This window comes from Sciurus vulgaris (genome assembly GCF_902686455.1).
Source record: "Sciurus vulgaris genome assembly, chromosome: 10".
Taxonomy (NCBI): domain Eukaryota; kingdom Metazoa; phylum Chordata; class Mammalia; order Rodentia; family Sciuridae; genus Sciurus; species Sciurus vulgaris.
Window position 1 is genome coordinate 143711739 of NC_136470.1, and position 24211 is coordinate 143735949.

Consider the following 24211-nt stretch of genomic DNA (forward strand, 5'->3'; position numbering starts at 1 on the left):
CAGTTTCTTAGCTCGAAGGACTTTGCTAAAGGGACTCCACTGAACTCTGACATCTGAACTCTGACATCTGAACTCTGACATACTCATCATTTGGTTCTTCACTCTGAAGACCTGTAACAAACCCCCTGAGGCTGTCTGAGTTTCCTCATGCCCAGAGTTGACCAAAGTATTTTACTAAAGCTGTAAACAGAATTACAGTGGTTAAACCAAGGTACAGCTGAGACCATTGTCTTTCTTTCTTTTCTTTTTTTGGGATGGGGAGCCACATTCCCCAGCCCTTTAAATTTTTAAAAACAATTTTATTTTGAGATGATCTCACTACGTCGCTTAGGGCCTCTTGAAGTTGCTGAGGCTGGCCTCGAACCTGCAGTCCTCCTGCCTCAGCCTCGGCATCCTGGATCACAGGTGCTCACCCCTGTGCCTGGCACCGTTGTCTCCCATTTCTTTCATTATTTTTTATGCTTAGGGAAGTGATCCTCAATCAGTCTTTCCCTATTTTTTCTTAATAAGACAGTCTTGGTTCTTTTATTTTTGTCACTCATTTCTACTCTTTTTTTTTTTAAGGTGGACTATAAGACTTTAAGACCCTTAGTGTGGACATCTGATAGTTAAACTTATCTCCACTTGCTTTGCCAAGGCTGACTCTTTTTTTTTTCTCCCAGGCTGGGGATAGAAGGGCGGGCCCCACACATGCATAGAAGTGCCTACCCTGGAGATGTGAAGATGCACCCCAGCCCTGTCAGACTTTTTTTGTGTGTGTGGTGCTAGAAATTGAACTCGGGGCCTCACCCGTGCTAGGCAAGAGCATCACCACTGAGCTACATCCTCAGCCCTGTTTATTTTTTGAGACAGGGCCTCTCACTCAGTTGATGGCTGGCCTTGGACTTGCTGTCCTCTGGCCTCAGCCTCCCGGATAGCAGGGATCACAGGTAAGCACCACAACACAGGCTTCTTTAAAGATGTCAGGAAACATCCAGGTTTATCACCAAGGCAATGAATGAGTTTCCTATGGTAATAATTTCAGTCTTGGATACAGAATTTTAGTAGCAGCGGCATTTAATTGTGAGAAAGCAGAACAAAATAAAATGAAAAACCATGAAGATAATAATATATCTCCAGCTCAAGGAAGTTTCTAGATCTAGGATGGAGCCAAGTGTTGGTAACAGTGACTTTCTGCACTAAAGAGTGGAAAGAGGCTGTCATTATTCAAAATTAAGTCGTGTTTACCACAAACAGCAGTCTTGCTCCTTCTGGGTCTGAGGATGTGTCCTAGGTGTGTGGGGTTTGCAGGGAAGAGGCAAAGCTAGTTTACAGTCAGAACAAAGGGCTGAAACTCAATTTCTTCTATTGAAGTTTGCCATCTTTGGTGAATATAGATCCATCAAATGAAACCATTTATAAAGCGAAGTCAGGCATTAGATGATTTTGCTCTTAAAAATATATATAGGGTGCTAGTTGTGGTAGTGCACGCCTGTAATCCCAGTGACCTGGGAGACTGAGCTAAAAGGATCACAAGTTCAAGGCCAGCCTCAGCAACTTAGCAAGACCCTCAGCACTTAAGGACACCCTGCCTCAAAATAAAAAAATAAAAAATAAGAAAGACTGGGGATGTAGGTCAGTGGTAAATTACCCCTCAGTTCAAGCCCTAGTAATACAAATGGAAAAAAAAAGAAAAGAAAGAAACCACCATGCTTCAACCCTACCTCTCCACAATCTGGCACTTGCCACCCCCCTGCACAGGCTTCTTGCTCTTCTGTCCTGGTGTCCTGGGGCCTCATGGCTGCCGGCCCGCTTGGCAGAAGGTGAGCTCTGCACGGTCTGAGCCTGGCTGGGTGGAGCCCAGGGTGCTGTTGAGGAGGCGCCTCTTCGTCTGGTCCCTGCGTGGAGGGTGTGGGCTGGGCAGGAGGGCCGGGGTCCTGCTTTTGGAGGTGAACTCGCCATGGCCTCGGGGCATGGTTGGCGGAGACCCTGAGGTGCGATGGCGTCCGCCCTGGGGTCAGCCAGGCTCTTTCAGAATCTGGGGGCGCCCCTGGGGTGGAGGCCTGGGGGACAGCGCGACTGTGGTTGAGACCAGGACCATTGGCAGCCATGGGGGCGGCTCTGAAGGGCAGAGCAGCGGGGCCTAGCCGTGCTATCACTGATGGGATGATGCTGACAATTTAAAAACCAGCTAATGGTTTCCCTTCTTTTAGTCACACAGAAAAGATCACCACGTGGCAAGACCCTCGGAAGGCGATGAACCAGCCCCTGAGTCACCTGAGCCTCCACCCTGCCGTCGCTGCCACACCAGCGCCTCCGAGGTCCATGGCGGTGTCCCCGCCAAACCTGGGTAAGCCGCAAGCTCAGCTCCTGCCCCTCGGCCTCCCGATGCCCGAGGTCCTTCCCTCCCGTGGCCGCCCTCTCTGCCTCCCTTGCTCCTTTCCTTGGCCTCTCTGCCCCGTAAGTGTGCAGGGCAGTGCTGGCCTCTGCTGTCCTCCTGCTGGGTCCCTTGAAAGCTCGCCCGGCCTCCCGTCTTCATCTAGACCAAGGCAGGCAGGCCACACGTCCTTTCCTGTGCGTTTGGACCTGGGAGACTGAATGACGGATGTCTGACAGCAGGTGCGGCCCTCCCAGGCCGTTAGGCAGGCTCTGTAGAAAATGCTCCTGTGTTCAGACATTTTCATTTAAGATTAAATATCCCGATACTGCTGTATCCCCGGAACAGTTGATTTAGAGGAGGGAAAGGCCCCTCCTGCTGGATTTTCAGGATGGATGGGATAAAAGTGAAAGCGTCATCCCGGACACCCTTTCTCTTGAGGTGCTCAGCCGTGCGTAGGACTCAAACGGACACCATCTTTGCTAGGAGGTCTGCGCCCTTGGCGCACAGCTTGCAGGTGTGCATCGTGTCCAAGAGCAGAGGCCTTGGCTCCCCTCCCTACCTTCCTTACCTAAAGGTCAGATCAAGGAAAGGGCCCAGTCCTCCTGTGAGCAGGGGAAAAGCCAAGCTTCCCGTGACTTATTGTCCCGAATGTGTATGTGCTGGTGCTGGAAGCATGCACCGTGCCATGAGTACACCCATGCTGGGCTGGGGGCGCACACCTGTGACCCCCACAACTGGGGGGGTGGGGAGCTGAGGCAGGAGGACCACAGGTTCAAAGCCAGCCTCAGCAACGTGGTGAGACCCTGTCTCAAAATAAAACTGAAATGGCGAGGGGCGTAGCTCTGTGGTAAAGCACCCCTGGACTTAATCGCCCGTAAAAAACACACACAAGACACCCACGTTAGGTGTTAAACTAGTTTCATGGTTCCATCTGTCTTCGACTTGATCAAACATTCTAAAAGTCGATTGTTAAAGTCCTGACTTTTTCCCTGGTGCTCGGGTCTGAACCCAGGGCCTCGTGTGCTCCACCGTTGCCATGCACGCCCTGTCCTAGATCTTACGTCGTAATCTGTTATAATGGACAAGAATATTCCACAGGCCTGATTAAGAAAGTCCTGTACCTCACAGAGGTGCTCAAAAAGCAGGTCTTCCTCCAGGCCCTGTGGCCTCCGCCCCGTCGTTCCTGCGGCCAGGTGTTTCTGTTGTGTTTACGTAGTGCTAGCATTGCATACCCCTGTGCTGCACTGAGTCTCGCCTCTTCCACCCTGTCCTCGTGCATTCAGAGCTGCCTCCTGCTTTTCAAACATTGCCTCACAGTACCAGATGTGGATGTGCTACAATCGACGTATTTAACTAGCTCGGATCTGACAGCTACTTAGGCTACCAGTGTATTGTTAGTAAATACAATATGTAATCATTGCGCTTGGTCGTACTCTTTTTATGCACTTTCCTTAATTTTTAAAAATTGCATGACAAACTGGGTGTGGTGGCATGTGCCTATAATCAATTCCAGAGACTCAGGAGGCTGAGGCAGGAGGATCACAAATTTGAGGTCCACCTGGGCAACTTAGCCAGAGACCTTCTGAAAATAAAAATGAGAAGGACTGGGGATGTAGCTCAGTGGTAGAGTGTCCCTGGGTTCGATCCCTTATACTGCAAAACAAATAAAAACCACCAACAACAAAAGAGCCACACCCACACTAGTGAAGCACATCTGTAGGAGTTGTGACCTGAGCGTTCGGAACCGTGTGTACCTGTGGCTGAGTGAAGCACCTTACCTTCCAGGTTTCTAAGACGTTAAGAGTGACACATTTCTTAAGACGTGCAGTCTGGGGTTTCCCCACAATATCTGAGTATGTGCCCTTTTATAGAGTTGGCTGTGGAGAATCACAGGTGAGTTGCAAGGAGGGAAACAACCAGGAGCACCAAGCGAGTTCCAAAGACGGGGGAAAACCAGAGACTCACTCTGTGGTGCCCAGTGCCTCACTCGGGACATCGCATTTCAAGGCCACCCTCTGCCCATGACTCATGCTCATCACTATCAGTCTTTGAAAATGACGAGATCAGGCCGGGTGGGGTGGACAGCCTGTCATCCCAGCTGCCCAGGAGGCAGGGGAGCCCAAGTACCAAGCCAGCCTGCACAGCCCAGTGAGACCCTGTCTCAAAATCAGAAATCAAACACGAACAGAGCTGGGGGTTTAGCTTCATGCACAGACCCCTGGTTTAAGACCCAGCACCTAAATAAATAAATAAAAATCAGGCCCCTTTCCTCCTCATCATCCTTTTCTTTTTTGGGGGTGGGGGGAGGTACCAGGGATTGAACTCGGGGGCACTTGCCTACTAGCCACACCCCTATTCTATTTTAGTATTTTATTTAGAGACAGAGTCTCAGTTGCTTAGGGCCTCAATTTAGCTGAGGCTGGCTTTGAACTCATGATCCTTCTGCCTCAGCCTCTTGAGCCACTGGGATCATAGGCTGAGCCATGGCACCCCTCCTCCTTATTCTTTAATTTATAACTTAGATACTTTTCAATGGAATCTAGGTGACAAATGAGTGAACTTAAGTGATGTCCCCATAATGATGTGTATGTACATGTGAAAATGATGTCAAGGTGAATAGCATTACTCCCAGGTGACAAAATTAGTCCCTTTTCACAGCTGACTTCATATGTTTCTAGAGCTGTGATATAATTGGTGACCTAGTTAAAGACATCATAAATAAATCTCCTTTTTTTGAAGCCTCTCGTTTCTGGGAGGGGAGTACTAAGAATTTAACCCAGGGGCAATTTACCGCTGAACCACATCCCAGCCCTTCTTAGCGTTTTTACTGAGACAGGATCCCACTTAGTTGCGTAGGGCCTCACCAAGTTGCTGAGCGTGGCCTTGAGCTTGTGGTCCTCCTGTCTCCGCCTCCTGAGGTGCTGGGATGACCAGCACGTGCCGCCACCCCCAGCGAGGGCCCTCATTTTTCTGTAGGTCAGGTATATGGACTTGGGAGTCAGATTGCCGGAAAATGTGCCTTGCTCTGCCAGTTACCAGCCTGGTGACCCTGTGAGATTAGAGGATCGTGTCTCAGTTTCCCTATGCGTAGAGCGGGGATCATTAATGTATAAGGAGGTGATGAGTCTGTGTGTGTAAAACGCTCAGAACTGTATGTGGCACCCAACAAGCTACAGTAGGTGGGTTTTGCTTGTCTTGTGGTGCTGGGCTGGAACCCAGTGCGTCCTGGCCCCGGAGCCACACCCGACCTCTCTCCATGTCTTATGTTTAGGCCGAATCTCTCTACCTTGCCCAGGCGTCCTCGACTTCTGGTCCCCTGCCTCGGCCTCCTGAGTACGGGGTCACAGCTTGTGCCACCACGCCTGCTACCTAAGCGTCTGGTCCTACCGTCGTCGCTCTTGGTGGGGAGAACAGCTCTTTTTCATATTTCAGTTAACTGTGGCACCTTATATTTTCAGAGAATTTCATTGTTCCTCATGATGACTTTCAAGGAGGAGCTCCTGGGGCTGGTGGGGTCCCAGGGCTGCCGTGAGGAGCACCTGGTTACTTTCAGCGCGGACGGTGCCTCTCTGGGATTCGGCTCTCCCTGTCTGGAAGCTCCTTGTCCTGGGCATCTTACTCCCCAGGGCTTTCCATGGGGCCCTGACGGTGGACCGTGAGGCCCGGTGTCTTCGTGGCCAGGACTTGTCCAGCAGCCTGGCAGATCTGCTGTGTGGTGCCCTGAGTTTTCAGACACCCAGGAGAAGTGACGGGCTCTGAAGGGGACTATTGCCGAAGCGAGGACGCCCGGCTTTCCACTTCCTTCAGACAGTCGCCTCAGTGCGGCCTGGTTTCTGACTGAAACGCCCGGCTTCCTGTTTGCCGACTGGGCTACTGTAAGGCTTGGTGGATCCCAGACCTTGCCTGGGAATGACGGCAGGAAGGCCCGGGGGGGACTCGGGACTGCGAGAGGAGAGGCCACGTGGGGACGTCCCTCCGAGCTGGCGAGGCGTTCAGAGCCCTCACTTTTAAGTGACGCAGTGAAGGCATAAAATCCTAACATGTTCACGTATGAAAGCTGACTTGTTTTTTCCCAGAACATAAACCAGATAGAATTTCATGTTTTAAGAAGTCCGTTGACCTTAATTACTATTAATACCCCTTAACATTTTTTAAAGGAAAAAAAATGAGATAAGGGGAAAAGAGAAAAGACTGTCCACCCGTATGACCTGTAGATCAAGGGCCTGGGGAGAGTGGAGCCCGCTCCTGAACTTGGTCCTGGGTTAGGGTGTGCGTGGAGGGTGGGGGTCCCTTCCGAAGCAGTTAATGGAAGGCGCTGGAGTCAGAAACCGTCTCCCTTGGGCTAGGTATTTATTACTTGGCTTAGTTATCTAACTTTCCCGAGGCTCACTTTCCTTTCTGTGATGTGGTGCTAACAGTGGTAGCCACCTGCTACAGCTGGTAGCAGTATGTAGGGTCCACGCCTGGCCCACAGCAAGCCTGCAAAGAAATGTGTTCTTGCAACCCCTGTTGTGAGCCGGTGGCGTGGACTGCCCGTGTTCTCAGGGAAGAGCCTTTGTGCCCCCTGAGAAGAAAGCCACGCTGCCTGTCCCTCAGGAGAGGCCAGCTGCATGATGGCGATTTGCCGTTTGGGCACTTTGGCTACAAATCGTGATACTAGCTGGTGCTGCAACATGAAATGATCTTTAACCTCAGACAGTGGTTGTGAGATGAGGAAAAGCAAGCTCGCCCCCCAGCCCCATCACTGTCAGACGGCGGGGAGGAATCAGAGAAGCTGTCACCCTTTGAGTTCTACGGGAGGAGAGGTTCCCCGCTGCAAGTAGAGACGCGTATCAGGACGCAGATGTTGAAACACACCCCCACGTTTTAAAGTGCTTTTACCAAGGGAATGTGACATACGGTTTTTGGCCTTTTTGGTGACAATCCTGGCGGTCAAAAAGCTGACTGTGCGGGCTTGGTCACACATTAACAGAACCTATGGGTGGATTGAGGCTCCAACCTGGGTTGCCAGCCTCCTCCAGACAGTGCAGGAAAAATAAAGACCGTGTAACCACCTCACCAGACTGCCAGTCCTGGCCTCTCCAGAAACTCGGTAAAGTGCAGCCAGGATTTTTAATACCGTAGGAATGTTTTAAAGATCTGCACATGCAGACACACACACACACACACACACACACACACACACACACACACACACGCGTCCTTTGAAGCCAGGCTGTCCGCCGGCCCGGAGTCTGAGTCCTGCAGGTCTGTGTCTCCATCTGCACTCAAATCATAAACACATGTCGGCTTTTTTCCCAGGGCATGCTTTTCAAGACAAGATGGAAAATCTTGTCTGTGCTCAGCTTGCTAAATTGGCTCATTCTCCCTTCTACAAAGTGCACAAAGGCCCTTAAAAACATTTTATCAAAAGCAAATAAAATAGCTAAGGGATTCCACAGCCTGGTGTTGCCTAAAGCAAGTAGAGAGGGATCCTTAAAGTTCAAAGTCAAATAGACTAGGGATCCTGTTTTCCTTTTTCTATTTCTTCCTTTCTAATAAAAACATTATTAAATTCATTTAATACATGTGATGTTTGACAATTTCAGGAATATGTGATGATCACATTGTTTGTAAATCCTACATTGCCTTTTGCTCAGAGAAGCAAATCAACATCATACCTTAATACAGCCTAGTGCATTAGACAATTCTGCTCATTGGCAAACTGAGTCCACTGTGTTCACCATTAAGGGTTCCTGTCCTAAAACTGTCCCTTCAGGATCTAATTTACAAGCCTGGGATTCCCTGAACTCTTATATCCATTTTTCTTGAACAAAAGTGTATGTTAGAAAAAATGTTCAGGAGCTGGGGAAATAGCTCAGTTGGTAGAGTGCTTGCCTTGCAAGCACAGGGCCCTGGGTTCAATGCCTGGCACCACAAAAAAAAAAAAAAAAAAAAAAAAGAAAAAATTAGGCCAACCACAGTGATGCATACCTGTAATCCCAGCGGCTCAGGAGGCTGAGGCAGGAGGATCACAAGTTTAAAGCCAACCTCAGCAACTTAGTGAGGCCCTAAGCAATGTAGCGGAACCCTATGTCTAAAGAAAAAAATAAAAATAAAAAGGGCTGGGGATGTGGCTCAGTGGTTAAGCACCCCTGGGTTCAATCCCTGCCCCCGCCTAAAAAGTTTGAGAGTGAGAGAAGAGATGTACTTTTTTTAGTTTAAACTTTATTATTAATTCCTTTTTGATTGTCACTGAAACTCCAAAAGAAACCAAGAAGTCAGAGAAGTGGTCTCAAGGTAGTAATCAAAATGTACTTTAGATTGGCAAAACTTGGTGAATGACATGCCGGCACTGTGACCCCAAAAGGACTCTCGTCACAGTAGTGGCCCTCCTTTTGCACATCGGTTGATTGTGAATGCACTTGTGCAATTCTACAACATAAGTCTTGAGGGCACAGGTTTTCTCTATTTTGTTCTCTCTTCTATTTTGTTCTATTTTGTTCCCTCACGAAGGTGCTTTGCCACTGAGCTACATCACCGGTCCTTTTTATTTTTTTGTTTTCAGAGTGTCTGGCTAAGTTCCTGGGATTGGCCTTGAATTGCGATCCTCCTGCCTGTCAGCCTGCCAGGTGTCTGGCATTATAGGTGTGCGCCACTGTGCCTGGCCAGAGATTCTTGATAAATAATTGAAAAAAAAAAAATGGCAAATGTTGTCATTTACATACTTTAAAAAACCTCTAGCATCAAAACTGGTAAAAGGTGATATGTGATGTTCATGGTTGCTGTAATTATGTGGAGGCAGCAGAGGGAAAGGTATCTTTTCTTTCTGATCAAGTTTACATGGTGGGATCATGGCAGACTTATCTGGCTGCTGTGATTTTTCTGGCGTGAATGTTCTTACCTTTTTTTTTTTTTTAGCTGTGTGGTTTATGCAGCATAAATTAGCCTAGATGCACGTGCCCAGACACACCCCCCCCCCCCCCATCCAAAGGCAAACAAGAAAAACCCTGCGCACTTTACTGGGAGGGTGGAGATGGGGAACGTTGGTGGGATTGTTGTGGTGGAAACTGTGTTTGTGGGGTGGAGGGAGACTGGTGGGCACAGGAAGAGGGGAAAGGGTTCCTGTTCTAACGGGGTTTTTCTGATTGGAAAAGAAGGCAGGGTTTTCTAAACACTATAGAAAAATCACTATTTTTTTCTTAAATAGATTTGAGGAAGCTATTATCTGTTGTCAAAATTTTCTCCATTCCATGTGGAAGACTGTTCTTCTTTGGGGCTTCCAGGAGCCTTTCTTTTAAGAAATATGTGAAATGACTGGACATGATGGCGCACACTTGCACCCCCGCAAGTTGGGAGGCCGAGGCAGGAGGATCACAAGTTCAAGGCCAGCCTGTGCAACTTAGCGAGACTCTGTCTCAAAATTTAAGAAAAAACAAAAAACAGGAAAGAGGAGGGAGAAGGATAGGGAATTATGCAAATTGAGGCTTTAAAAGATTGTTTGATCAACTTTCTATTATTCATTTGATGATTTACTGTGGTGCTGGAGAGGGTGTGGAGGTGGAGCCTGGGTCTCTGAACCTGCCAGGCAAGGGCTCCCCATGAGCAGCACCCCAGCCTTGTTTCAGATTTTTCTTGTATGTAATAAAGTGGGATATGATAGTCAATAAAGAAATAAACCTTGTATTTTCCTGAGTATATTCCAGTTACCTTAATGTGGGAGAATTTTATCTAGATCAGTTTTCTTTTGATGCATTAAAATTAGATGATGAAGACTTGTGAATTTTCCTAATGCGAAATTTAAGTAGAATATCTCTTCTTCCATAAGTACTATTAAGAACCAGGAAAAACGTTTGATGTTGCAATATTCAAAATATTCTCCAAAATAAAATCCCCTCAGTGTGCTGGAGGGATTCCTGGAGAAGCCGTGGCCAGAGGTGCGTTGCTGAGGGCAGCCGGTAGCTGACAGAGGGTGAAAAGAGCATCGCTGAGACCCGCACAGTAATGGTCACAGCCCGAGGCACGTGAAGCCCTTTGTTAGACCACTCTAATTTTGTCCAGCTGGCAGGATTGTCTATGCTGTGATGATGATCTGGGTTTTTACACAGGCCATCTAGAGTCCCCTTTCTCGCACACTAAGCTTCTCGACGACAGGGACCTCGCCCCCATCTGTGGCCGTCTAGCGCTCACCGTGCACAGTGTGTCCTGTGTACTGTTGTGGGATGAATTCATTCAGTGACAGTGATGTGTTCTTGAATGTCAGTGGTGATTAGGGTTAGGCCTTTGACTTGTGAGAGATTTCTCCGATTTTCTTGGCAGTATAGTTATTTTACTTTTATTATATTAAACAAAAGAACAAAATAAAACGAAGGAGACCCACTTGGTACCCTGAGCTTCTGGTGGTGGGAGGGAGAATGGGGTGCTGGGAAGGAAGCTCCAGACCCCGAGTGTAGTCCGGGTAAGGCCAGGGACGCCCGGCCTCTGGGGTTGGCGAGTCTGCTATGGCCGAGTCCCCACTGGCCTCCACGATCCGCCTCTCCTAGCGCCGTCTGGGTCTCCCCCGGTTGGCTGCGTGGAGCGCGGGTGAGTCCTGCGCCCCTGGGACCTGGGAGCCTGTCACTCCCGGACGGCGAGCGCAGGCTGTGGGGGTGGCACCGCACCACGGGGAGCCTGTGGAGGGCGGGGTGGGTCTGGAGGGAGCCCAGGCGTCAGCAGGTGAGCCCTTCGGCCCTGACCGGAGAAGGCCGTCGTAAGGAAGCAGGAGACCCCTCAGCCGAACGGTGCTGGCCCTCGGCACCCGGAGTCCGCCCACCCATTTGGAAGGGGCTCTGTCTGCAGTGCTCCTGCCCTTGGGGCCCTGGCGTCTGCCATCTTGGCATATGTTGTCAGTGGGCTCATGAGCACTGGGTGAGCGAATGCTGAAGCAGCTCTCCAGAGAGTTCTGACCCTGATCATACCCAGTAGACCTCAGAAAGCAAGGAACAAGTTCCTGCGTGGGCTCCAGACATCGGGCGGTGTTGGGAAGTTCCCTGGGTGAGGTGTGGCGGCGCTCCACCGTGTGCTGCAGGTGGGCCTGGAGCCAGGTCTCTGCAGCCTGCCCCTGCCGAGCGCAGCAGGAAGCCACCCCGGCCCAGAGGAGGCGAGGGCCAGAACGCCACCCCGGCCCAGAGGAGACCAGGGCCAGAACGCCACCCCGGCCCAGAGGAGACCAGGGCCAGAACGCCACCCCAGCCCAGAGGAGGCGAGGGCCAGAACGCCACCCCGGCCCAGAGGAGGCGAAGGCCAGGGTCAGCTTTGACTCGGTCCTTCCTTGGTGCTCCACCTTAATTTATTTCTTTCTCTTAATGAAGTCTAATCTCTTCACCGGGCTGTGGATCTCTGCTGGGAATTCCAAAAATACATTGATGGTTTAGTTCTGCCTGCTGGCTGGGTTCTAGCAGTTAGCTCCCAGGAACGTCCCTGCTCTGCAGGACCCACTGGGTTAAAGGCCTTGGGGTTCTGGAATGGCTTGTCATTCAGCCACTTGCCCCAGATTGGTAAGTGCTGAGTGACACTTTGACACTTCTCTTTGATCTCTGAGAAGCCCCTGGTGACATTGCCGCCTGTGTGTGATCATCGCCCCCAGCTGGGTATCAGCTGATTGATTTCTTCTTCCTTTCTGGAGGCTAAATTTATTCCCTGAGTGTTCCGCAGTTGCTGGTGGTCAGGGACAGCTGTTCGGTGCTCTACTCGAATGCTCCTCTGTGGAGAAGTCCCGTATCATACCCGGTGAGGAGGCAGGAAAACAAAGCAGTGGTAATGTTTTCTCCTTACAGGCTAAAAAGAGGAACAGCACCCCTCTCCCAGGTTAAAACCAAAGCAGAAGCAAGCAAAAATGGGCAGGAAAAAAAGGTCCCAAATGTATTCAAGGCAACAAGATTCAAGAATGTTAACTTTTCCTTCATGTTATATAATTGCTGTTAGGTCTTTATATAGGTAATGTTATTTAGCCAAAAATGAGAAAATAAAAATTCTGTAATTTTACCATTCAAAATTATACTAGCATTTTCTCATCTATCTCTTTTTTGAATATAAACCTAAATCAAAAAGTTGGGAAATTCTCTACATTCATTGTGTGTGTGTGTGTGTGTGTGTGTGTGTGTGTGTCTGTGTGTGTCTGTGGGTATGGCCATTTATTTATTTATTGGTACTGGGAATTGAACCCAGGGACGGTCTACAACCCAGCCCTTTTCATTTTTTGAGACAGAGTCTTGCAGAGTTACAGAGGCTGGCCTCAAACTCCTGCCTCCTGGTGGCTGGGATCACAGGTACGTGCCATAGCACCCAGCTGTGGCCTACCCTTTAAATTCACTGTATCAGAGCATCTTTCCACGTCAGTAAATACTTTTCTAAAATATTTTTATGAACCATTTTTATTAGAAAAGTACCTTCAGCATATGGCAGAAACATTCAAATAGTTCCAAAGGGTGTTTACAAGTGGTCTGCCTCTTGGTCACCATGACCCCGAGCCCTTTGTCCCTGCGACAGATGGCCCTGCCAGCAGCTTCCTGACCGCTGGACGTGTTCTACACAGGCACGCACATGTGAATGGAGGGGGCTTTTCAGACTTAGCATACTGTAGAGAGCTTGCTAAATTTGTACCTACTGATTTTTTCATCTTTGTCAGCAACATATAATATTCCACTCAGTTGGTGCACCATATACTTTAACCAGTCCCTGGTGCTGAATGTTTAGTTTTTTTTCCCCGATTGTTCACTGTTCTTGAACAATGCTAGCACAGAAGTTCTTGTGCCATAGGCTGTTTGTGTCTAGTATAGCTTTGCCAAAGTAGAATTCTTGAATCAGAGTATATTCATTTAAAATTTTAACTGTCACTCCATTTCTTTCCTAAAAGGTTACACCAGTCATACTGCTACCAATAAAGTACTTCTTTCCTCATATGTTGGTCAATAAAGTCCATTATCAAACGTTTTAGTCCTTACAATTTGGATGGATACAAGCTAGGGTCTCATTATCTTAATTTTTTTATGTTATGAGTGGACTTAGAAGCATTCTTTTGTTTATAAATCTTTGTCATGTTAATGTCTGCAGTGTTCCTTGTGTAAATTTATTTAACCAATTGTAAAACCAGGGCCTTGATTTATTGAACTACGTTAGTTGAGAGACAGAAGTTGATTCTACTTTTTATCTATTGAAATGATGTTGTAATACATATTTTGATTCATTTTTTTGTCTACCTTTAAGTTTTTCATTTTTCCAGTTTCTTTGGAATTTTCATTTGTGAGTAAAGTATAAAAATTCCTTAAAAAGCACAAATTTGACATGGTGTGCTTTTATCAAACTAAACAAGGAATTTGAAATCCACCCTGTGTTGAGGGGTGATTTTTTGGGGGGTATTACATTCTTTAAAAAAAAAAAAAAGATCTAAGATAGCCACAAAGCATCGTGTTAGCCAGCACCTGCTTCCCATGCCCTGCGTTCCGGCTTTTCGTCCCTGTGCTTTGACTCGGCCGGGCGCCAGTGCCCCCGGAAGACGGTTTGCTTCTCACGCATGTCACATGTTTCTTTCCACATTTTCTTACTTTTTCTTTTCAGTATTATGTTTGTCAGACACCAGTGAAGAGTGAGTTGTGAGTTTTGAATTTTGCCAAGACATAAATACTTGCAGAACTTGAAAGAAAGTGAGAGAGAGAGAGAGAGAAGGAGGTAGGAAGGAAGGAAGGGTGTCTCCCTGGTTCTGCTCATGACACCTCCAATACCCTGCCTCTAAGCTTATGTCTGAATATAGCTCAGATACTCTCCTAGTTCCAGTGTGGCGCATGGCTGTGGTGCCTGGATTAACTGGAGAGCCGTGGTCTCCGCCCTCCTGGTGTGGGATCACCCTTGCTAACACGTCAGGTGCCCAGGAAGCTCTTGTCAAGGTCTCTGGCACTTGCCCAGCACTTGTGTTGCTGTCCTGCTGCTCCTGCCTGGGCCCGCGGACAAGGGAGGTGCCTCCAGGAGCTCTCTTCCAGAGCCCAGCCGGCCTGCTCGGGGGCTCGTCGACTTTTAAGGGCGCCACACTGTTACTCCAGGGTGGTTGGCCTGAGGTGTTCCTTCTTCAGTATGTTCTCATTTCCTGTCCCTCCTCCGTCTCCACTTGGCCCTCTGGCTTGTTTACTCTTCCTCCTGTCAGGCAGGCCAAAGTGCAGCAGTGCCCGCCTCGCTGGCCCTGGGAGGCCAGGCCTTCCTCGGTCAGCACCCTTGGTGCCCAGCTTCTTCCAGGAACACCTGTGGTTTTCGTTCCGAGTGGTCTTGTCTTCAGGGGCAGCTGCACAGGGTGTTCTTCTGGAAGACCCTCCCAGCCAGTCCTGTAGGGTAACTGTCCTGTCTTCCCAAACTGTTTCCTAAACATGATCGGCTGGGGCTTGAGATGTGGCTCAGTGGTAGGAGATGTGCCTCGCCTGGCCCAGGCAGGCTCTAGCATCGCAGGAAAGACAGACAAACCCCCCAACAGACTGCTCATCGGGGTCTCCTCGAAGGTCAGTCGTGCCTCAGGACTGTGGCCTGGAGTCAGTGCAGTTTCTCTGGACCCTACCAAGGAATTTTTAATCTCCAGGGCTTTGGAGTGTGTGTCACAAAGGTTTTGTTTTTAAGTATGTTGCATTTTATTTTGAAATAATCTTAGACTTCAGAAGAGTTTCAAACATTGCACAAGATGTCCTGTGTGTTCTTTGCCCAGATCTGTCTTCACTGTTCATAATTTGCTTACAAAGAAAGACACATTTACTTCTCTCTCTCTGTACACTTTTTTTCTGAACCATTTAAGATGAAGTTGTAGACATCATGCTGCTTTACCCTGAAACACATCAGATTGTACTTTCTAAGGGATGTGTTCTCACGTCACACAATGCAGGTGGCACTGGCGCAGTACTGTTATCTAAGACACAGCCCACGTGTGGAAGTCCTTAGTTCCCTGAGGATGCCATTCTGGCTCTTTTTGCTTCTGGTCCAGGAGCTCAAGGAAGATCATGCATTGCATTTAGTTGTCTTGTCTCCTTAACTTCTTTTCTTTTGTTTGTTTCTTTCTTCCTTTTTTCTTGGTACTGGGAGTCAAACCCAGGGCCCAACACATGATAGGCAAATGCTCTGTCATTGAGGCCCCCACCCCGTTCCTTTTCCTTTTCTTTTTATTGTGGCTATCAGGAGGCATACAGTGCTGATTTGTTCTGGTGCTGGATCTCAGCTGGGTCGGTGGGCTCAGGAAGAGGGGCGCAGCTGCATGTGTCAGGTGACGCGTTCGGTAAAGACAGTAAGGTGAGTTAGCTTTTCCGTCTACCAGGTCTCCCGGAGCTGTGCCCGAGGCCATGCAAGTCTTTCCCTTTGGAGTGGCTGGAGGATGTTGTCATTTGACAAGGGATCTGTGTGGCCATACACGGAGGTAGATTCATGGTGAAATGCTGACACTCCCATCCAATTTTCCCTGATCTTTCCCTTTATATAGCACAGAATGCAAAAGGAAAAAGAGCGATCAAGTTCAGGTAAAGAGACTGTGGCTGAGAGAACTACAAATCCAGCAAACAAAGTGCAGACCACAGGCCCTGTGGTTCTCCAAGTGCTGCAGAGCCGACTCAGAGACCCCGGGGGGCTCTTGTGAACAGGGACAGGGACTCTGTGCTGGGAGTCAGGACGTCCACCAGGCAAGGGCCTGTGTGGGGCCAGGAGAAAGGTTCTTCCAGGCGTAGAGACCTAAGCCATAATCCTGTCGGCCATCCAGACACAGCGACCCAGTGTCCCATCAGTGACACGAGGAGTTTTGGGGAGGTTTTTGGTCACCCTCAACTCGGGGTGGGGGCTTGGTCTTACAGGACCATCCAGTAGCCACGGAGGACAAATGCGTGTGCCCCACACACCCAGGGCAGTGCAAGGACAGCATTCAGAGGCCTGAGCTGTCAGTCTTCCACTGTGTCGTGGGCTTTGTTTTCGAGTGCAGAGCCCTCCTGGCACACCCGTCCAAATAAAATCTCCAGCTATGTGCTTTGGTTTGTTTTGCTTGGGACCAGACCTCCCTCATGAGGGTTGGGAGCCGAGCTGCTTTGGTCTCTCTGCCCACCACCCCAGCCCTGCCGAACCCTTTTTCCTTCCTCTCAGAGGACCCTGGGTCGCTGCACAGGGCCGGGAGCAGTGAGGGCTCTGACCCCAGGGGCTTCCCCCATCCTTCACGCTGCTCGGCTGGCTCAGGGCTCCCCAGGACGTCTTCCTGTTTGTATTTTTTCAGGAACTTTTATTTTACTGTAAAGTATGAAATAATCCAGTGGTTTCCTGTGTAGCCCAAGCAGTGAGCTGGAAGGTGATTTCTGTCCCTCTGGAATGGAGGCCAGTCACAGGGCCCACCCCTGCCCGAGGCCCCCCAGGACGGCTCCCTGCCCTCACCGTGGGGGCTGCTCTGGCCTTGCACACTTGCACACCTTATGCCCCTGGCCTTGCAGTCTCCCCTTCCAAGATGCCCCTACACTGATTTCCACACGTCGTTAAGATGTGTTAGATCACAGGTGACCTCTGCAGAGAGGCCTCCTCACCCTCCTGTGGAACTTAGCTCCACGTTTGTCCAAGCCCTGTCGCTAAAATGATGTTACTCATTTGCTATTGCTTGTCTTTTTTCACTGGCCCCTGATCTCCCAAGGGACAGTGGCCTTGCTCTCCTGTGCCTCACTACCTCTAGTGCCTCAGCTCATTGGGGACGCACAGGAGCGAGCCATAGGCCACACTGGGAAAATCCCGGTTTGTCCTACTGTGCAAACACCGCACTGTTAACATTCCCATACTTTTTCATTTCAAAGGCAATTAGCTTCGGGGGCGTACCATAAATCCTAATAGGATCTAGGGGTATAGTCTTCAATGAAATACATACATGCACAGATTCCCAAAACCTGGCTTCCTTTCTACCTGATTTCCTAATCCTACTACTCTGGTTAAATTGTTTTACTTTTTTTCTGGCCCAGTGCAAAACATACCACATTATTATCTTTTTTCATTTGATTGCTGGAAAATGCTCTTTTCTTAATTTGCATTTTTATGATTCCTTGGGAAACTAATAATTTTATGTTTTATTAGAAATTACAAGTTCCCTTTCATAAATTGTTGGAATCCTTTGACTGTCTCTTGGATTCTTAGTGTTCATTGTGTGACCTCTTTAAATAATAAAGACTTTACTAAAATGGCATATTATGAAAAGGAAACTGATTAAAACCTAGCGGTTCTCACTGGTGACTTTTCCTCCGCTCTCTGATTCATTTTCTGAGGTTTAGCCTGGGTCTCCATGCTTTGCACCTGGAGCAGTTTTAAAATCATTCAACAAAGCTAACCAATAAAAAGTGACCGTAAACTCTCTCCTGACTAATGAAAATAAATGCATGAATCAGAGTTTCCATTTCCTGCCGGGATAAACGTATACCTATTGTCCGAAGGTAATAAATCAGTTTTGGCTGTGTTGCTATTGCCCAGCCATGGAATTAAATTCAGAATCACGAGGATGACTTTGTGAAGTGGCAAAGTGACATCTCCCCGGTTTCACTTTTTCCCAAGGCGGGTTCTTGTTTGCTGACTTCACCAACTGTACCAAGGTACTTCCTGCCAGTCCACTTTTGGTAAATCTGGAGATATCCCTTAATCAGATGGAATCTGGGTAGCACATTCTCATGCTGTTTTAGCCAAAGAAAGATGGTTTCTTTATAGTGAAAGGATCCAAACCAACATGCCAGGAAGAGGCACAATTTCTTTTCTGGATATAGTATAATGATGAGAACTGTCTGCTAAATCCTTCCAATGCCAATAAACTACCTTCAGGGTAAAGTATTTACTAGGAAAGTGTAAAAGCCAGTGTTTTCGGCCTTTCGGTCTCCCCACAGCAGAGCAGAGTGGCCACTTTTTTGCACACGGTTTGTGGACTGGATCACTGTTTGTGTGGGCAGACAGGACAGCAGGTAGGAAGATCATTTCTTGGTGCTCAGTGTTCAAGAGTTCCTGAGAGTCAGCGCAGGGTGGGTTACAAGGCTGAAAGTGGAAGGCCCCTGGGTCAAGCCTTGGAGCACGTGGATGGTCTCAGGGCTGGAAGCGGTCAAGCTGGGCAGCGCGGCCAGGTGCATCACTTCAGAGCTCTGTACCTCGTCAGCTGAGCCAGCGAGAAGTCCCCCATTGTCATTCTCACTCAGAACTGGAATAAAGGTTTCAGTGTGAAGTTGGGATAGTGCAACTTCTTGGTTTAATACTTTGCAGATTTTTGGAAGCAAATGCAGCCTGATGTGAAAAGCTGCTTTTTTTTTTGCTGACCTTGTTGGACGGCTAATACTGTTTCTGGGAAATAAGAGAAACAAGCGACCCATTGTTGGCAAGAGCTGAGAGAGACATCAGAAAGGCGAGAGGCGCGTCTGCAGCCCTGTCTTCCCTTCGCCGTGTCGTGGCTGAGTCAGGCTGGGCCGCGGCTGGGTTTTTCCTTCCACCTCTGTAGACATGTGTTTCCCATCAGCCAGGGCTGCGTGACACCTGACTGGCCAGCTCGCACGAGTTAAGCTGTGGACCGCCTATAAACAGAGAGAAGGCCCACAGCTGTGCCCAGGCACACTCCTTGCTGACATAGTCTTGGCTCGGTGTGGCTGGGGCTGCATGTAAGTCAGACGTGATTTACACCCGGACGCTTGGCATCTTCTGGCTGTAGGTTGAGACTCCTGAACGCCATGTGGCCAGAATGGCTTTGCATCTGTCTGCTTCAGGATGAACCTTCTGAACTGTGAAATGTCACTGTTCAAGTTTATCTGATTTTGTCTTTTTAAAAATTTTCTAGACAATTAAAGAACAAAGTGCTGGACCGTTCTGTGTAAAACTAGATCCCACCCACAGGGTGTCCTCAAAAAGTGAGTCATGTTGACTTCATTTTAAAAGGAAAGAAATCGATCAGATTAGTTGCATTAGACTGATTCAGGAGATGGGGAAAGGAAGCACCACTTACTCTCAGCAGCGCATTTCATTTAGCAGATATTCTTTGATTGCTGAGGGTAGGCAGGACGGCACGTGGTGGGCAATGGCCCCACACTCTGCGGCTCCGGGGACTCCCAAGCTTTGCCGCAGGCCTGTCAGTCTGTGTGTGTGATTTGTGCTGAGTCATTTAACCTTTGGAGTTTCTTACATCTCTGAAATAAGTGGACTAGTTCAAATCATTGGTCTTAAAGTGTGTCCCCACCCCGTGCCAGGACCTCAGGGGGCGTGAGCAGTCGCTGAGCCCCATCAGTGTCTAGTCTCAGAACTCTGCTTCTTCAAAATATTTTTAGAAATTTGTTTAAAATCTCAGTGTGACAGTTGGGAAATGCCGTAGTGAAAGCGAGCCCAAGGGCATTCAGAGAAGACCGTGGGGCTGCCGTCACTTCTCCTTCCCTGCTGGCAGCCGCATAGGCCGCAGCAGACTGCAGGAGGAGCCCCTGGATGCAGGGCAGCCCTGGCTCCCGGCAAGGTGTTGGGCTGGGGAGGGTCCTGACTGAGAGACTCAGACCCCAGGCAGCCTGGGTTCCCGTGGTGCCAGGGCGTGGGGTCGAGACGTGGCCCCCAGGAAGAGTGCTGTGGGGCACAGGTGGACTGTGAACCAGAGGATGAGGCAGCACCAGGCGGGCATGGCGCTCTGGAGAAAAGGGAGCAGCGACTGGGATCCAGGACTCACTCAGTTACTCGGGGGAAGGAGTGGGCACAGCGCAGCCCCAGAGAAGAGGAGTGTGTAGGGGGGTGCGGATTTCCAGTTTGTTCTGTTTTCTCTTCTTCACAGTTATTTTAAATGAACTGTACGGTGATCATCTTTACCATTAAATGAAACTTATATTTTGCTATTGATTTCTGACTCATAACCCTAAAGTTTATGAAAAACGAATTTAGGGCCTACTATGTACATCAGTTAGATTTGAAATGCACCAGTCATATTTGTTCTTATTTTACGTTTTTAAAATGAGATTTGAGAAACATTAAAAAAAAAAAGAACACTTTATAGTGTCTTTATACCATGAACGTTTCACACAATAAAATAGGAAATAACCAAACAGGTATAAAACTTACAGTAGATGAACCGTGTTCATTGAGAAATAGGTCATATTTTTCTATTTTTATAAGGAAAGAAGATCTATATCGTCATGCTGGTTCTGAGGGGCAGGGGAGACCTGGACCCTTCCCAGGACTTGTTGACACAGGGCACAAACCCACCCCTCAGGAAGAGACTGGATCAGTGTTTCTCAGGAGAGCTGGGCTTGGGACGAGCGGCTCTGTCCAAAGCCCGCTGGGAGCTGTTTTGCTGACTGATACAATGCAGCGTCAAAAGCTGTACTTGATTTTTCTTTAAAAGTTAAGAAGTACACAGATGTGTAATATTCCCGCCCTGTTATCAAGGAATGTGGATTCAGAGTAGCTGGCCTGGTGGTGCACACCTGGAACCCAAGGACTTGGGAGGCCGAGGCAGAGGACGCAAGACCAGCCTCAGCAACTCAGAGAACCCCTGTCTCGAAAGAGAAGATAAAAGGGCTGGGAATGTGACTCCTTGGGAAAGTGCCCCTGGGTTCAATCCCTGGTACCAAAAAACAAATAAAAAACAAAACAGAAAAAACAACCCCGAACAAAAAGAGGGCCTCTGCCTGGTCATGATCCAGGAGGACACGCTGATGCCAGTCTTCATCGCCTGACCTTAGTTCTAAAGAGCGAATGGTATTTCTTACTGAGGCCTGGTTTTCTTTTTAAGAGAACATATTAGGTAGGAATAGAATTGTGGATTTCGTTGCTGTGAGGTAGCCTAGAGCCTTGGACAGTCACAGGCCCAGGGTGACAAGCCTGCCCATTCGCTAGGGACTTCTGCAGAGTTGGCACTGGAAGTCCTTCTTTGAGGTTTCCCTCGGTTCCAGGCAAGCCAGGAGGTTGGTCCCTCTCTGCAGCAGACCTCAGGGTCAGCATCTGGAGAGAGGGGACAGAGTGGGGTGATGTGGAAGCACCCAGCCCCGCCTCGGGTACTGCATTTAGGTTCCTTAAAGGTGTTTATGATGCAACAGATTAAACTGAGCCTACACGTCAACCTGAATTAAATCCCGTTCTAAGAAAGAAGTTTCCCAGGTCACAAATCACGTACATTATCCAGCATGTGCATTTGAATGCTGTGTTTACCTATGTTGAGAACATGCCATTCCTCATCCCACTCTCAGAAGAATGGTGTTAGAAGGATTGTTGGAGCACTCGATGTTGTTTTATCACAGCAGATGGGGAAAAAAAATCCTAAAATATGATTTTGAATATATAGCGCTAAAGTTTGGCTTACCCCCTGTGAAAACTGATAAAGTTAAGCCGTCTGTGAAATTTTCTTGTTAATCAGCATTTGCTTATGGAACATTTCAGCAGACATTTTTGTAGTTTTTTACAACCCTTGCTTTCCCTGTGTTTTTATTTCATTTTATTTTATTAATTTATTTATTTGAGATGAGTCTCGCCGTGTTACCCAGCTGGGCCTGGAACTCCGACCCGAGTCATTTTCCTGCCTGAGCCTGGGGGGGAGCTGGGATTACAGGGGTGATCGCAGCATGGCTGTGTATTTAGTCTTGCTTTATTTTTGTTTTTGTGTCTTGCACAGTGGTACCTAACACTTAGACTCATACACTATTTGTTAACATCTGGTTGCTGTTTTCCGGTCTCTAGCTGAGTTCTGAGTAGTTGCTTGATTGATTTTAAAGAGCTAAGCAGATAGTAGGCGCTTCATAAATGTTAATTCATATTGGTTCCACTCATGATTCAACATTCTGCCAAGACGTCTGTGAAGTCGCCAGTGTTCCCTGGCATCCTCAGGGCCAGGAGCACCTGCAGGGCTGTGGCCTGGGCTGCTTGGAACACGTCCTGCAAGTTTCACAAGTGCCCCCCCCCCCCCCCCAGAAAGGACCTTTTAGCATTTTAAAAGCTCTAAGAGGCCCTGCAGTAAGAAAGGCTTGTTACTTTATTTAGTCCAACAATTCAGAATCTTTTTTTGCCACTGGACACATCTGGAAGCAACTTTTTTTTTTTAGTTTAATATCTGTTTGTTTCCATGGAACACGTTATAGACCATATTTCCTTTTGAATATTACATCTGTTTTTATATATCCTATAAAAACTAATTAAACAACTATCGAAGACTTGTCGCCCAGCATGGTTCCTGGTATCCTCTGGGCCCAGGGAGTGTGTGCGAGTTATACTGTGTTCTTTAGAGCGGTTTTAGTCTTACTGTACCCGTTTCTCCTGTTGTTAAATCTCACACTCAGATCTGTGTCTGTCATAATCAGTGACCAGTAGGGACACATGATCACCAAGTAGGTCTGTGCTTTACCCAGATTGGTCTTCACCTGCTGTCCTTTTTGATCCGGGGCCCCTTACACAGCAGCACGTCACCTCTGCTCCTCCTGCCTGCTCAGATGCTTCTGGATACGACACTTTCTTTGACTCTCCTTGTTCTTGATGACCTTGATAATTCGAGTACTGTTGGGCATTTTGTAAGCTTCCCTTTCTTTGGGATTTGTCTGATTTTTTTTCCTCTCATGATTAGACTGGATCGTGGGTTCTGGGGAGGACGAGTACAGTCCTTAATGGCACCGTTCTCATCACTCGGCGTCAGGGGCACAAGCCGTCTCTGGGCCTCGTCGCTGTTGGTGCAGATCCTGACCACGTGGCCGAGGTAGATTTTCAGGATTCTCCAGAATGAAGTTCCCTCCCTTCCCGCTCAGTGCCGTGTCTTTGGGATCGTCTGTTTGCAGGTGTGTTCCCCTTTCCTGTCAAGACTGTGCCTCTGCATGGAGCACTTGGAATTCTTCCACACCAGGGCCTTGTCTCTTCTCCCATGTATTTACTTATTCTGCTATTTGTTTCTATCAGCGTAGGTCCGTGGGGAGCACATTTTTCTTGAACTTGTGAACCATGTGTGAGACTCCCCATTCCTGGCAGGGCAGAGGTACAGAGCAGCCCTGGAGAGAGGCCTTTCCCATTGGCTTAAAGGGCGCTGTGCCTCCGACACGTGGCTTAGAAGCTGAGCGGGCAGTGCCAGGGGCAGAGCCGCCTCAGGTGAAGTGTGCTGTCTTTGAAGGTGACCAGGGACACAGAGCCGACTGCAGGCCGTGCTCTTTGCCCTCCCAGGCCCGCGTGGGAATTGGAGAGGAGGAGGTGGAGGCCGTGAAGCAGGCTTAGGTGACTTCTGCCGCTGGGTGTTGACTGTCTCTTCCATCACCTACTTAGAGCCAGCCCCATGCTGGCCCCTGGTGGGTTTTGTAGTTAAGCCTGAGCTTATGGTTTCGTTTCCTTCTGGCTTTGTGTATGTGTGTGAGTGTAACCAAAGCCTGTTTTAAAAGTGAGGGAAGCAAGCCCAGGACACAGAGCAGCGAGCCGCTGAACCTCTCCAGGGCCAAGAAGACGCTTGTCAAACATTCCCAGAGGCGCGCCGGGCAGCCCCTGGTTTCCTGGCCTCCCTGGGCGTCTGCAGCTCCTGGCCTGGGGAAGCTGCCAAAGCACTTTCTCCATGAGCTGTTGCTCTCTGTTCCCTGGTGCTGCAGAAGGCAGAAGTTCAGGAGCAAAGCCTCTACTTTCCGCACGCTGGCGCCTGTGCGGCAGGTGATGCCTGGCTCAGCCTGGACCCAGGAACTCCCAGTCTTGGGGCTTTGCAGAAGTGGCCGGGCACGTGTGGGCACGCGTCAGAGGGTGCTCGGTGCGCACTGCCCCAGGCAGCCTGGGCCAGAGGGTCCTGTCAGTGAGAGCAACCTGTCCCATGGCTCCCAGGCCAGCTGTTGGTTTCACTGAGGTCTTGAATCACAAAGGCCTTTGTTTCTCAGATGCTATAGAGTCTGGTTTTCTTGGTGTTTTCTTTTA

At 48.8% G+C, this 24211-nt stretch overlaps 1 protein-coding gene across 1 annotated transcript in view; it reads left to right on the plus strand.

Annotated features, from left to right (window-relative positions):
* The window catches only part of WWTR1 (WW domain containing transcription regulator 1), a 118796-nt gene that overhangs the window by 68253 nt on the left and 26332 nt on the right, over positions 1-24211 (plus strand). The window contains exon 2 of the mRNA XM_079100937.1: positions 2193-2329. Coding sequence (XP_078957063.1) covers positions 2193-2329 — 137 coding nt within the window. The remainder of the gene's footprint in view (positions 1-2192; positions 2330-24211) is intronic.